The following is a 15,297-nucleotide window of genomic DNA, read 5'->3' as shown; positions in this document are numbered from 1 at the left end:
AATATAGAAAATCCTTTTTTCTTTTAGACAATACTTTATATGAATTATTTTTCAGCTATTTAAACCAATAATTGAAAACATTTTTAGAGTTTATCATATTACATTATTGTTGCATGCATATATACTCTATAAATTTAATGAAAGAGGATTAAAATGTACAATTTTTCCAATTTCTTTTTGGATAATTGGATATCTGTTAGTAATTTAAAGTGACAATAATGCATTTGCTTTGTAGTCAAAACATAGTAACAATGTTCTATGTTAAGGAATTATAAATCAGTACATTAGGCCTGGAATCTAGTGGTCTTCAGGGAGGAATTTGAACTTGACTTTGTATATAGCAGTAGTTACTATTGGAGTGGCTACTCAATGTAAGCATTATTCTAAGCATTTTTTGTTAATTATATGTTTTTATAGCATTCCTGTTATGTAAGGTTTTCATTTATTTTTTAGCTATTTTATAGCTGAGGAAAATGAGGTTTAAGTGTTAACCAATATGCTTGAGGAATTTATGGCAAGTCTTCCTTGATCTGAAGCCTATACTTTTTTCACTCTACCATACTGTCATTGTATAACTGGGGAGCAGATTGAAAGAGGGCAAGACTGTCAGCAAGAAGATTCATTACAAAGATTTTTGGTGGGAGATTGTGGTAGCTTTAACTAGGATGTTTTGTAGGACATATGAAAAAATGTGCATGGATTCAAGATATTTTGCCTGTAGAGTTCATGGATTGGATATAGAGGCAGAAAGAGTGAGTGGTGTCAAGAAAGACTTCTAGGTTTGTGTCTTAAGCAGTTTTGATGGATAAAGGTGCTATATAATGTGATAGGATAAGCATGAGGTCTGAATGCACATGAAGATGAAAATGTTGGAAGCACCACTGGCTGCAAGTTTGCAGGTCAGAAAAATAAAAGAGGAGTGTACAATATTACAGATATTTTAGAATGTATAGTATTGGACGAAATCACTTGGGAAAGAGTATCTAGAGAGTAAGGAAGAGAAAGGTATCCAGGATCAATTCTTGGAAAATTCTACAGCCAGATGGAAAAGAAAGAGTGGACAGAGAGGAGGGGAAAATAAACAGTGTATGGTTTCGTAGAAGATAAGGGAGGAGGACTTTTGCTCCTAAAAGGGAGAGTGGCCAGTTTTGCCGAACGCTGCTTGCAGGTCGTGTTATAAAGAATTTTGGAAAATTGGAGGACTTCCAGTTTCTGATCTAACACGAAAGGAATTTAGAAATCATTGCTCTGTCCTAGCAAGTAGAAACCTGAACAAACTGAAAAATCAGCAACGCTTTATAGATCTGTCAAAGAAGTAAGGTCGCATGGTAAACTGCTACACCAGATCATGGAAAGACAGACAGGTGGATACAGAGAATATTGACTTACCAGAGCAGAAACACATGAACAGAAACCTCCCTGAGAACCAGTGCTGGGGTGGGAAAACCAAAAATGTCGTTGATGAATTTCTGAGGCTCATTGTGGACAACTCAAGAGGAACCCATTCATCACAGGAACCTCCACACTTCTGTGAGTTTTACCTGCAGAAACTGTACCAGATCCTCATAATGAATATCAGTGAAGAATACCCTCATGGTTCTGGTAGTGGGAAGGGAAAAGAAACCATTTTGAAATACCTCAACCATTTTGAAATATTCTGTTTTTCTTAACAAAGCCTGCTCTCAAGAGAAGGTGTTTAAGATCCTAACTTGCTGGGGTTTTAGAAGGCAAGGGCAACCCACTCCAGTACTCTTGTCTGGAAAATCCCATGGATGCAGGAGCCTGGGGGGCTACAGTCCATGGGGTCGCTAAGAGTTGGACATGACTGAGCGACTTCACTTTCACTTTTCACTTTCATGCATTGGAGAAGGAAATGACAACCCACTCCAGTGTTCTTGCCTGGAGAATCCCAGGGACGGGGGAGCCTGGTGGGCTGCCGTCTCACGGGGTCACACAGAGTCAGACATGACTGAAGCAGCTTAGCAGCAGTAACCTACCTGGGGAAGGGAAATACCTGATTCCAGCCAGCTCTGCCCTTCCAGTGGAGAAAGGAAATTACCCAGTTCTAGCTCCCTCTAGCCTTCCACATCGGGGAATGGAAGTACCCAACTACTACAGGATGGTCCTTTCTAGCCATCCTGTCTCAATTTGCAGGGAGGGGAACTAAGAAGGACTGGTGATGTTCACAGTCCAGGGGCATAGGCTCAATAAAATACTGACTTAATCATAGAATTGTAGAAGGCTTCCCCTCTCCCCCCACAATTTATCAGTGCATTATGAAAGACTATTCACCGCAGTTGTTATTACCCAGTACAACATGTCTACCTTTTAGCAAAAATTGCAAGCCATACTAAAGGCCAGAAATTACTGTTTAAAGAGACTGAATAAGCATTGGAACCAGAGTCAGATATTACAGTACTGTTAGAATTATAACCAATTTGAATTATATTTCAAACCAGAAATATAAAATAATTGTAATTAATATGCTAAGGCAGTTACAGGAAAAAGTAGACAACATGCAATATAAGCAGAGAGATGGAAATTTTAAGAATAATCAGAAAAGGAATGCTTGAGATCAAAAATACTGTAGCAGAAATGAAGAATGCTTTACCTATTTTAAGAAAGTTTTATCTTTAAACTTTGAAGTTAGAGAATTATAGATAGAAATACATATCCCATTTTAATTATAACATACATCCATATAACAATAAAAACAGGACATCTGAGAAGTGATACAAATGTTTTTAAAGCACTGTGAAATGTGTCTTAGGATTCTGAATTTGTTTCAGCCTGAAAAAGATCCTGAACCTAGAGATACAAATTTTCAAACAACGTTAAGCTCTCGACGTCTAAAAAGCAAGGTTCCATCATCTCACCAGAGGTCTGTTGTAGAAAGCAGTGCAGGTAAATCAGTTGCTAAAGTTCTGCTGCCTCAGCCTCTCAAAACTGCATTGGTAAGCACTGTTCTTTTATTAGCTGGTTCTTGAAAAGATTGTAAAATGAAAATGTACTTATTAGAAAGATTTAGATGTACATAACTTCTTAGCAAAGCTAGGAAAAATTGCAGAGAATCTATATACTTACAGCTATATACAGGCAGGTATGTTTTAAATGGACTGACAGTTGACAATTGGTTTGCTTGAGACCACTGGGAAAGATTATTCAGCAGAATTAAGAATTCAAGTGCCATATTGGAGGGGGTAATATTGGAGAAAGAAGAGCAGGGAGGAAGGAAGATTGGGGTGAAATAGCCTTAGTCTTCAATGCAGAGCTGACAAAAGCTCTCCCAGTGGGGAGGTCTGGAGCATAGATTGTCCATTACAGGAATCTTACATTGGGCTGCTATGTTCAAATGTTGGCTGAGGCTTGCCCAAGAAGGTAATGGCTTCAACCTAAAAGCTGAAGCAGATTCTAAAGCTGTTGCAGCTGGGAGCTATCAGGTAACCGTGCTCCTTCAGTGGAGCAGCATGTATCATATGTAACATTTGCATGACAGTTCCTAGGGTAGAATAATCCCTGTTGTTCAGATGAACATATTGAAAGATTATATAGCTAACAAATTAGAGAGCTAACAGATTTAGTGTGCTAGGTAAATGTACCTATAAATTTTTTGATAAAAGTTTCCTAATAAATATTCTAAATTATGTCTTGAACAACTAGTTTAAGAGATTTCTAAGCCAGAAGAGTGAAAGGAAGAAAAGATGAAAGAAAAAAAGAAACCTAACACAACTTCCCTATGATGTTCAAATTTTATGAGTTTGGGTTCCAGGCTTCTCAGCATATACTGACACCTATTCAAAGAGGTTTATCATTTGTACCACTTGGAGTTTTTTTGAAGTTGTTTAACCCAGCTCAAGTCAAACAGTTCTTTAATTACCTGTCTAGTGGTTTAAAATTGAGTTAGTAGATTAAAATGCTATTACTGTGACACATTATGATCTAGTATAAAATTATAAAATTTTGTGTTTACTGTATTAATTTATTTCTTTCTGCTGTTCAATTCTCTGTTTCACAAAATACTGATAGAACGCACATTCCAGTACTTCTGATAAGAAAAGCAGAGGCCTGTTAACAAGTACTCCATCTTCGCAAACACCTGGTTTAGTGGTAAGTGTTATTATTATCATTTAGCACTTGTAGTATCTGTTTTCTGGCTCTCTGTTCTCTTTTTCTATTTCTCCTAGACTAGGGGAATATTGCACATAGTAATGTCTGTATTTTCTGTTGCATAAACATATTTTCACTGGAAGTACTCTATATACTGTTATACATGAAAGAAATTTTTTATTCTTTAAAAAATTTTTTTACTGTGGAAAAAATACATAACATAAAATTTACCCTTGTAATCATTTTTAAATGTACAGTTCAAGTACATTCACATTGTTGTAACCATCATCCATACTCAGAAATTTTTCATCTTGTAAAACTGAAATTTCATACCCATTGAATAGTGAATTCCCCATTCCTTCCTCCTCCAGTTCCTTGTAACCACCATTCTACTTTTTGTCTCTATGAATTTGACTGTTCTAGGCATTTCATATAAATGAACCATATGGTATTTGTCTTTTTTGTGACTGACTTATTTCACTCAACATAATGTCTTCACGGTTCATCAATGTTGAAGAATATGTCAGGACTTATGTCCTTATTTAAGGCTGAATAATATTCCATTGTATGAATGTACCACATTTTGTTTATCCATTCTTCTGTTGTTGGACATTTGGTTGCATCCATCTTTTGGCTATTGTAAATAATGTTGCTATGGACATGGGTATACAAATATCTCTTTGTGGCCCTGTTTTGAATTCATTTGGTATATTATTCAAAGTGAAATTGCTGATCCTTTGTTAACTCTCATTGTAGCTTTTTGAGGAACAACCATACTTTTTTCCATGTCAGCTGCACTATTTTACATTCCCACCAATTTACAAGGGTTCCAATTTCTCTACATCCTTGTCCACACTTATTATTTTCTGTGTGTGTGTGTGTTTTTTTAATAACAGGTGTAAGATGGTATCTCCTTGTGGTTTTGATTTGTATTTCTCTAATGGCTAATGATGCTGAGCATCTTTTCACATGCTTATTGGTCATTTTATATCTTCTTTTGAGAAATGTCGGTTCAAGTCCTTTGTTCATTTTTAAAATCAGGTTGTTAATTTTTTTGTTGTTGAGTTGTAAGAGTTCTTTATATATTCTAGATATGAACCCCTTATCAGATATATGGTTTACAAATATTTACTCTCATTCTGGGGTTACCTTTTCATTCTGTTGATAGTACCCTTTGATGCACAAAAGTTTTAAATTTTTTAAAATTTAATTTTTAAATTAATTTATTTAATTTAATTGGAGGCTAATTACTTTACAATATTGTGGTGGTTTTGCCATACATTGACATGTAGTCCAGTTTATCTTTTGTTCTTGTTTTTGTTGTCTGTGTTTTTGTGACATATCGAAGAAGTCATTATTAAATGCAATATCATGAAGTTTTCTCCCTGTATTTTCTTCTAAGAATCTATAATTTGCTTCTTACCCAGCCAGGGTTCTTCTGAGGTTCAACTGAACAGCAGGTATACAGCTTGCAAGTAGAGCAAGATCAGGTGTGCCTCTTCAGTGCAAGCAGTCCTCACAGGAGCTCATATAGTAGCTTGCACAGCAGTCTGGAGAGAGCTCAGATACAAGGAGATGAGATTCAGTATGTTCTATAATAACACCTAGATGTAGCTTCCAGGGTCCCCACAAGGGACATGCCTAATTACAAGAGTCAGGGAAGCCCATAATGTGTGTTTTCTAGCATTTTTAAAATTTACATTGTATGTATAATTCCTCAAAATTAGATATCATTTTTACCCTAAGCAGTGTTGCCTAGTAATATAGTTGACATTTTTACCTTTATCAGATTCTTAGTGGAACAGAGCTGGAGAGTTAACCAAAGATCACTTTTGCAAGATGGGAAAACGGTGTTCTGTGAACACTCTGCTCACAGTCTTTCTAGTGTTCTAAAGATTAATATTTTTCCTAGAAAATGACTTTCTTTTTTTATTCATTTTTGTTTTATCTTTTGGGTTAATATATATATATATATGAGAAATGTGTTTAAAAATGATTTTTCCCCTACAAAACTAATTGACTATTTTGTAAATACCAACATCTTTTTAAAATTGAGCCATAATTCACATTTTTTAAAATTCACCTTGCTGAAGTATGAATTCAGTGACTTTTAGTGTACTCATAAGCTTGTGCAACCACTACTACAATCTAATTAAAGAACATTTTTCATCACCCCCTTAGCAGTCACTTATCATTCCTCCTATCTCATCCTCCAGCTTCTGGAAGTTACTAATCTACTTTCTATCTCTTTAAAGTTTGCTTATTGTGGCTGTTCCATATAAATTGTATCATACAGTATGTGGCTTTTTGTGTCTAACTGCTTTCACTTACCATAATATTTTTAAGATTTATCCATGTTACAGCATTTATCAGTATTTTGTTTATTTATGGCTGAATAACGTCTCATATTAAGGATATACCACATTTTATTTACTAATTCATCAGTTTATGGGTATTTGAATGAATAGCAGTGCTATGAGTGTTCATGGACAAGTCTGTGTGTGGATATATGTTTTCAGTTTTCTTGGGTGTATATCACCCCAGTCAATTTAGAACATTTTTATCACCACACACACAAAAAAACCCATTCCTTCTAACCATTGCCATTATCACTTTATTCCTCCATCCCACTATCTGGTCCCAAGCAACCACTAATCCACTTTTTATCTCAATAGATTTCCTAGATATTTATTCACATTTATGTGAATAAAATCATATGTAGCCTTTTGTGACTAACTTCTTTTAGTTTAGCATATTTTCAAGGTTAGTATATACCAGTACTTCTTTCCTTTTTGTGGCCTAATAATAGTATTCATGACCACTTGAGTTGTTTCTGCCTTTGAGCTATTATTAATAATGAGGAGCTACAAACATTCAGATACAACTTTTGTGTGGATGTGCATTTTCATTTCTCTTGAGCATATAGCTAGACGTAAAATTGCAGAGTTATATGGTGACTCTGTGGTTAATAATTAGAGGATTGATAGGCTGTTTTCCAAAGTGGTTGAACAATTTTACATTCCCAGCAGCAGTATGAGTGTCTTGATTGTCTGTATTCTTACCAACACTTACCATCATCCATCTTTTGGCCATGTGAAGTAGTATATCATTGTGATTTTGCAATAGAGCTTATTGGCCTTATGTATATCTTCTTTGGAGAAATGTCTACTCAGATCCTCTTCATTTAAAGTTAGGCTATTAGTCTTTTTATTGTTGAGTTGTAAGTGTTATTTATATGTTCCAGATACTAGACCCTTATCAGATAAATAATTTTCAAATGTTTTCTCCCATTTTGTAGGTAAATATTTAGTGTCTTTTAATAAATAAAAATACTTTTGAGAGCGCTTAGTGGCTTGACATTTTAAGGTCTACATTTTTTTTCTTTTTTTTATTGAATGAGTCTATTTGCCCTTTGGTTCATTCCATAGCTTGCTGCCACCAAATGGGTCATTTAGATTCCCCTCAATTCCAAGTTGCCATTCCTTGGCTGGCTTCCCTGAAAGGAGGCCAGTTGACTCAGGGCTTCTAAGGATTTTCATTTTCTAGGGTCTCACTTTCAGGTGACCTTTTTAACACTGTTTCAAAATACACATTGATAGGCCTGAAGTTGTTCTGTCTCCCTACGAGGAAGAGGAGCTGGGCAAGGGCAGATGCCCCCAATCCCCACCCAGCCAGTTGATAATTCATTCTGGGCACACATGCATGTGGTATAGCCTAGGTTCAGGCCAGGTTACTGTAGTCAGATCTGGCGCCTCAACATGACAGCTTCTTGAAATCCAAAACTAAGGAGTATGGGTCGTGACTTTGGCTTTAAATATTTTGATTTTGATGTAGAAATATGTGGTAAGTTGAGAAACCTGATAATGATATGGGTATGGCGCTCTGGAACAAGGTAGAGATTTTAAAAATCTCTAGTGTACAGTGGTAGGCAAAAAGAAGGCAAAGGCAGAACACTGGGGAAGGCTAACAGTTAAGGGAAGATCAGGGAAATTAGTCCATGAGGTGTAGTTGCTGGGTAGGTGAATTTCATTTAGTGGGCACTTCAGTTCAGTCACTCAGTCATGTCTGACTCTTTGTGACCCCATGAACTGTAGCATGCCAGGCCTCCCTTTCCATCACCAACTCCCAGAGTTTACCCAAACTCATGCCTATTGAGTCGGTGATGCCATCTAACCATCTCATCCTCTGTTGTCCCCTTCTCCTCCTGCCCCCAATCCCTCCCAAAATCAGAGTCTTTTCAAATGAGTCAGCTCTTTGTATCAGGTGGCAAAAATACTGGAGTTTCAGCTTCAACATCAGTCCTTCCGATGAACACCCAGGACCAATTTCCCTTAAGATGGCCTGGTTGGATCTCCTTGCAGTCCAAGGGACTCTCAAGAGTCTTCTCCAACACCACAGTTCAAAAATATCAATTCTTCTGCTCTCAGCCCTCTTTATAGTCCAACTCTCACATCCATACATGACTACTGGAAAAACCATAGCCTTGACTAGACGGACCTTTGTTGACAAATGTCTCTGCTTTTTAATATGCTGTCTAGGTTGGTCATCGGAGAAGGCAATGGCACCCCACTCCAGTACTCTTGCCGGGAAAATCCCATGGATGGAGAAGCCTGGTGGGCTACAGTCCATGGGGTCGCTAAGAGTCAGACACGACTGAGCGACTTCACTTTCACTTTTCACTTTCATGCATTGGAGAAGGAAATGGCAATCCACTCCAGTGTTCTTGCCTGGAGAGTCCCAGGGATGGGGGAGCCTGGTGGGCTGCCATCTATGGGGCTACATGGAGTCAGACATGACCGAAGCAACTTAGCAGCAGCAGGTTGGTCATAAATTTCCTTCCAAGGAGTAAGCGTCTTTTAATTTCATGGCTGCAATCACCATCTGCAGTGATTTTGGAGCCCCCCAAAATAAAGTCTGTTAGTATTTCCACTGTTTTCCCATTTATTTGCCATGAAGTGATGGGACCACTTAATATGTATAAATTAAATGATACTTTAGCAAATGAAAATTCTTATTTAAAAATAATTTTAAAGCTAAAGAGCCTTGTACTATTCTTTATAGATTTATTTGTTCCCAGTTAAACATGCATCTTTTGAAGAGGTATTTCTAAATATCAGCAATTATATTAATTCAGATAAAATTATTCATATGTCAAGCTCACAAGAAAATCATTCAATTGAGAGAGTAGTTCAACTTTTCTTTGGTTACTTAAAAATGATTGTTTTGCAGTATTGTACTTCTACAAGAGTAATGTATTCTTTTATAGATTGATTTGTCCTCAGTGCAAAAAGCATCTTTTGAAGAACTATTTCCAAATGTCAGCAATTATGTTAATTCAGATGAAATTGTTCCTGTGTCAACTTTGCAAGACAGTTCTTCAAATGAGGTAGTAGTTTCAAGTTTTCCTTCACTTACTAAAAGAAATAATTACTTTTATATTGGATACTTTGTATATGAGATACTTTAAGAGATCTGTAACTCAGTTGAGGCTAACATCATCTACATGTGGAGTCAGCTATCAGATATCATTCCAAATAAAGGATATTAGGTTGTCACTTTGCATCATCAAGACCTAGGAATATAAAAAACCCAGATGAAATAGTATTATCCTACTTGGATCCAAAACTCAGTATGTCTGTACATAGAAATTGTTGACATCAACTTAGTTGTGTTAGCAAGAATATATGGAAGTACTAATAAAATGCATAACTCTTAAGAGCCATGGCAGGGGGGGTGGGGGGATGGGAGTAAAGACAGAGGATGACTGGAAAAAGAGAGGAGAACAGAAGCGGGGGGAGAGAGAGAAAGAGACAGAGAAAAGGGAGAGAGGGCAGACAAGAGAGAGAAAGAATAAGACAGGGCAGAGAGATAAAGAAATAAAAATGCAGAACTTAGGAATGGGTGGTAGTTTATTGTAGCTAGACCCCAGTGTGACCCTAAGGTGAAGATGGGGATGCAGATGGTGAGGAAAAAGCTAGAGATGAGATTGTAGAGATAAGTAGAGGCCAACATCAAAGATGGTCTTATAATCCTTGTTAAGGAATTTGGATTTTTCTGGAGGGGGTGCTGGTAAGAGTTTGTAAACAGGAGATATGAATGTTCTAGTATAAAGTTTATTTTGGCTCCCAGGGTGGAGAAAGGCTGAGACTAGAGGCAACTTGAGGGATAATCTTCCAGAGAAAGGAAGAGAAAGAAAGAATATAGGATAAGAGGCTTAAGGATATTTAAAAGGGTTTAAAATAGGAGTTTAGGGGAATGGAAGAACTAGGGAAACCCAAAATTATAGCCCATTGCGGAGAGCCTTGTTGAGACTGGGAACTGTTACTTAAAAAAAAAAGATTCTTTGTTGAGCCATGATATAATTGACATACAATGAGCTACAAATATTTAAAGTGTGCAATTTAAATTTTTTACATATATGAGCACCCTTGAAACCATCAGCACAATCAAGATAGTGAAAATACTCATCACCAAAAGTTGACATTGGTATGGTGGTGGTTTAGTCATTAAGTCATATCTGACTCTTGTGACCCATAGATGGTAGCCCACCAGATTCCTCTGTTCATGGGATTCCCCAGGAAAGAATACTGGAGTGGGTTGCCATTTCTTTCTCCAGGGGATCTTCCCAACCCAGGGATTGAATCTGGGTCCCCTGTATTGCAGGTGATCTCCTATATTGCATGTGTTTTCTTTACCACCTGAGCCACCAGGAAAGCCTGGTATTGATATACACAATCATATTTACAAAGCAGAAATAGAGACACAGACATAGAGAACAAGCCTATGGATACCAAGGGGAAAAGAGGGGAATGGGGTGAATTGGGAATTTAGGATTGACATACATATATTAGTGATGCCATGTATAAAATAGATAACTAATGAGAACCTTCTGTATAGCCCAGGGAACTCTACTCAATGCTGTATGGTGACCTAAATAGGAAGAAAATCCAAAAAATGGAATATATCTATATATATATCTGATTCACTTTGCTGTACAGTAGACACTAACACAATATTATAAAGTGACTATACTCTAATAAAAGTAAAAAAAAAAGTTTTCCTGTATATAAGCATCTTTGAAACCACCACCACAATCAAGATAGTGAAAATATTCATCACCAGAAGTTTCCTCCTATAATATTACAATTTCTTTCTTCATGCCCCGCAAGCAACTACTTATCTAGTTACTGTCATAACAGATTGGATTTTGGAGTCCTTCAAGAAAGAGAGAGTTGTTTTTTTTTTTAGTCTGACTTCTTTCACTCAGCATAGCTATTTTGAGATTCAGCCATATTGTTGAGTATATCAATCAGTTTCAGTTCAGTTGCTCAGTCGTGTCTGACTCTTTGTGACCCCATGGACTGCAGCACGCCAGGCATCCCTGTCCATCACCAACTCCCAGTGTTTACTCAAACTCATATTCATTGAGTCAGTGATGCCATTCAACCATCTCATCCCCTGCTGTCCCCTTCTCCTCCCATCCTCAATCTTTCCCAGCATCAGGGTCTTTTCCAGTGAGTCAGTTCTTCACATCAGGTGACCAAAGGATTGGAGTTTCAGCTTCAGCATCGGTCCTTCCAATGAATATTCAGCAATGATTTCCTTTTGGATGGACTGGTTGGGTCTCCTTGCTGTCTAGACTCTCAACAGTCTTCTCCAATACCACAGTTCAAAAGAATCAGTTCTTTGGCGCTCAGCTTTCTTTATAGTCCAACTCTCACATCCATACATGACTATGGGAAAAACCATAGCCTTGACTAGATGGACCTTTGTTGGCAAAGTAATGTCTCTGCTTTTTAATATGCTGTATAGGTTGGTCATAACTTTTTTCCAAGGAGCAAGTGTCTTTTAATTTCATGGCTGCAGTCACCATCTGAAGTGATTGTGGACCCCAAATAATAAAGTCACTGTTTCCACTGTTTCCCCATCAATTTGCCATGAAGTGATGGGACCAGATGCCATGATCTGAGTTTTCTGAATGTTGAGTTTTAAGCCAACTTTTTCACTCTTCTCTTTCACTTTTATCAAGAGGCTCTTTAGTTTTTCTTCCCTTTCTGCCATAAGGGTGGTGTCATCTGCATATCTGAGGTTATTGATGTTTCTCCCGGCAATCTTGATTCCAGCTTGTGCTTCATCCAGTCCAGCATTTCTCATGATGTACTCTGCATATGAGTTAAAGAAGCAGAGTGACAGTATACAACCTTTACGTACTTCTTTCCCATTTTGGAACCAGTCTGTTGTTCCATGTCCAGTTCTAACTGTTGCTTCTTGACCTGCATACAGTTCTCAGGAAGCAGGTCAGGTGATCTGGTATCCATTTCTTGAAGGATTTTCCATATTTTGTTGTGTATCAGTTTGTTGTGTTTGAGTGTATCAATAGTTTGTTCCTTTTTATTGCTAAGTAATATTTCATTGCATGGTATACCATAATTTATTTACCCATTCATCTATTTATGGACATTTATATTATTTAGCTGCTTGGAACATTTCAGTGAAGTATTTGTATTAACAAAGAATCTCTCCATAATCAAACTTTAGTGAGGCTATCCTGAGCTCTCTTCTAAACTAGGCCTTGACCTTGGGCTTCCATGTCCATCCTTGAATATGATTTTAGCAAGAATTCTGCTCACCAGTTTACAGAAAGTCCTCCACCTCTGATATCTGATCATTCTGGCTGCCTTTAGCATGCTGGCATATTAAGTCTAAATCAGTTCCTGGACCTAGTTTCAATGAGTGTATTGATGGGGAGGGTTTTCCTTCACTTAACAAACAAGCAAATTCCAGGCACCAGCTGGGTATCCTAGAAAGTGAAAGTGAAAGTCGCTCAGTCTTGTCTGACTCTTTGTGGCCCCTTGGGCTATACAGTCCATGGAATTCTCCAGGCCAGAATACTGGAGTGGGTAGCCTTTCCCTTCTCCAGGGCATCTTCCCAACCCAGGGATTGAACCCAAGTCTCCTACATTGCAGGTGGATGAAATTCAACCCAATTCTGACACTACCCAGAGACAGCAACAGATTCCACAGGTAAAGGGCTCTGTCCTACAGGAACACCTTATACTTCAGACACCAATTGCAAGCCCAGGTTATTACCTGTGTTTCTGACAGGCTGGCTACAAATTGGAGGTTCCATTACCTGTCTCCTGAGACTTCAGACTCCAGTCACAAGTCCTTTACTTCTAACTTACTGGCTGTAAATCAGAAGTTCTCACAACTCTCTCCTTGGGTTTGATTAATTTTCTATAGTGGCTCATAGAACTCAGAAAAACATTTTACTCACTAAATTACTGTTTTATTATAAAAGGATATGATTCAGGAACAGCCAGATAGATGAGGTGCATAGAGCAAAGTATGGTGGACGGGTGCAGAGGGTCCATGCTTTCTCTTGGAGTGCCATTCTCCCCAGTCTCACCAAGATGCTCTTTGAACCCTGTCCTTTTGGAATTTTATGGAGACTTCATTACATAGGCATGATTGATTAAATCAATGGTCATTGGTGATTCATTCAACCTCTAGCTACTCTCTCCTCCCTTATGAGAAGATGTTATGGTATGGGCCTGAAAGTCCTAATCCTCTAATTACATAGTTGGTTTCCCTCACAACCAGCCGCTATCCTAGCTATAGTTCAAAAGTCACTTTATTAATGTAACAAAAGACACCTCATTTCTCTTATCACCTAGGGAATTTCAGCTCTATGCCAGAAATGGGGGCAAAGATCAAATATATATTTCCTATCATAAATCATAGTATCTTAGATAAGTTTAGCAAGAATCTCCTTACCCTTGATGTCTCTCCTCTTAGCAGTTTTCCCATCCTCTGATGCTTTCACTGTTCATTGGCTTTAAATCCCCAGCTATCTTTGCTGTATTTGGAACTGGACACAACCTCTCTCTGCTATTGCAATACCACTATTGCAAGTTTTGAATAAAACTTTCCTTATTGTTTTAGCAAGTGTTATAATACACATTCTTTTACAGTATAGGTGTATATTTTCTTTCCTCTTGGATAAATACCTAAAAATGGAAATTGCCAAGCTGTTTTCCAAGTAGTTATACCATCTTACATTTCTACTAGCAGTGTTTTTGTTTTTTTTTTAGTTTTCTGTTTTTTGTTTTAATTTTATTTTATTTTTAAACTTTACAATATTGTATTAGTTTTGCCAAATATCGAAATGAATCTGCCACAGGTATACATTTATTCCCCGTCCTGAACCCTCCTCCCTCTTCCCTCCCCATACCATCCCTCTGGGTTGTCCCAGTGCACCAGCCCCAAGCATCCAGTATCGTGCATCGAACCTGGACTGGCAACTCGTTTCATACATGATATTATACATGTTTCAATGCCATTCTCCCAAATCTTCCCACCCTCTCCCTCTCCCACAGAGTCCATAAGACTGTTCTATACATCAGTGTCTCTTGCTGTCTCATACACAGGGTTATTGTTACCATCTTTCTAAATTCCATATGTGTTAGTATACTGTATTGGTGTTTTTCTTTCTGACTTAATTCACTCTGTATAATAGGCTCCAGTTTCATCCACCTCATTAGAACTGATTCAAATGTATTCTTTTTAATGGCTGAGTAATACTCCATTGTGTATATGTACCACAGCTTTCTTATCCATTCATCTGCTGATGGACATCTAGGTTGCTTCCATGTCCTGGCTATTATAAACAGTGCTGCAATGAACATTGGGGTACACGTGTCTCTTTCCCTTCTGGTTTCCTCGGTGTGTATGCCCAGCAGTGGGATTGCTGGATCATAAGGCAGTTCTATTTCCAGTTTTTGAAGGAATCTCCACACTGTTCTCCATAGTGGCTGTACTAGTTTGCATTCCCACCAACAGTGTAAGAGGCTTCCCTTTTCTCCATACCCTCTCCAGCATTTATTGCTTGTAGACTTTTGGATCACAGCCATGCTGACTGGCATGAAATGGTACCTCATTGTGGTTTTGATTTGCATTTCTCTGATAATGAGTGATGTTGAGCATCTTTTCATGTGTTTGTTAGCCATCTTTATGTCTTCTTTGGAGAAATGTCTATTTAGTTCTTTGGCCCATTTTTTGATTGGGTCATTTATTTTTCTGGAATTGAGCTGTAGGAGTTGCTTGTATATTTTTGAGATTAGTTGTTTGTCAGTTGCTTCATTTGCTATTATTTTCTCCAATTCTGAAGGCTGCCTTTTCACCTTGCTA

At 37.6% G+C, this 15,297-nt stretch overlaps 1 protein-coding gene across 1 annotated transcript in view; it reads left to right on the top strand.

Annotated features, from left to right (window-relative positions):
- MEIKIN (meiotic kinetochore factor) overlaps nucleotides 1-15,297 on the top strand; it is a 125,694-nt gene that overhangs the window by 63,294 nt on the left and 47,103 nt on the right. The window contains exons 10-11 of the mRNA XM_027548558.1: nucleotides 4,027-4,107; nucleotides 9,374-9,493. Coding sequence (XP_027404359.1) covers nucleotides 4,027-4,107; nucleotides 9,374-9,493 — 201 coding nt within the window. The remainder of the gene's footprint in view (nucleotides 1-4,026; nucleotides 4,108-9,373; nucleotides 9,494-15,297) is intronic.

This window comes from Bos indicus x Bos taurus, chromosome 7 (assembly GCF_003369695.1).
Source record: "Bos indicus x Bos taurus breed Angus x Brahman F1 hybrid chromosome 7, Bos_hybrid_MaternalHap_v2.0, whole genome shotgun sequence".
Lineage (NCBI taxonomy): Eukaryota > Metazoa > Chordata > Mammalia > Artiodactyla > Bovidae > Bos > Bos indicus x Bos taurus.
Note: the sequence above shows the minus strand (reverse complement) of the source record. Positions and strands in the feature narration are given on the sequence as shown.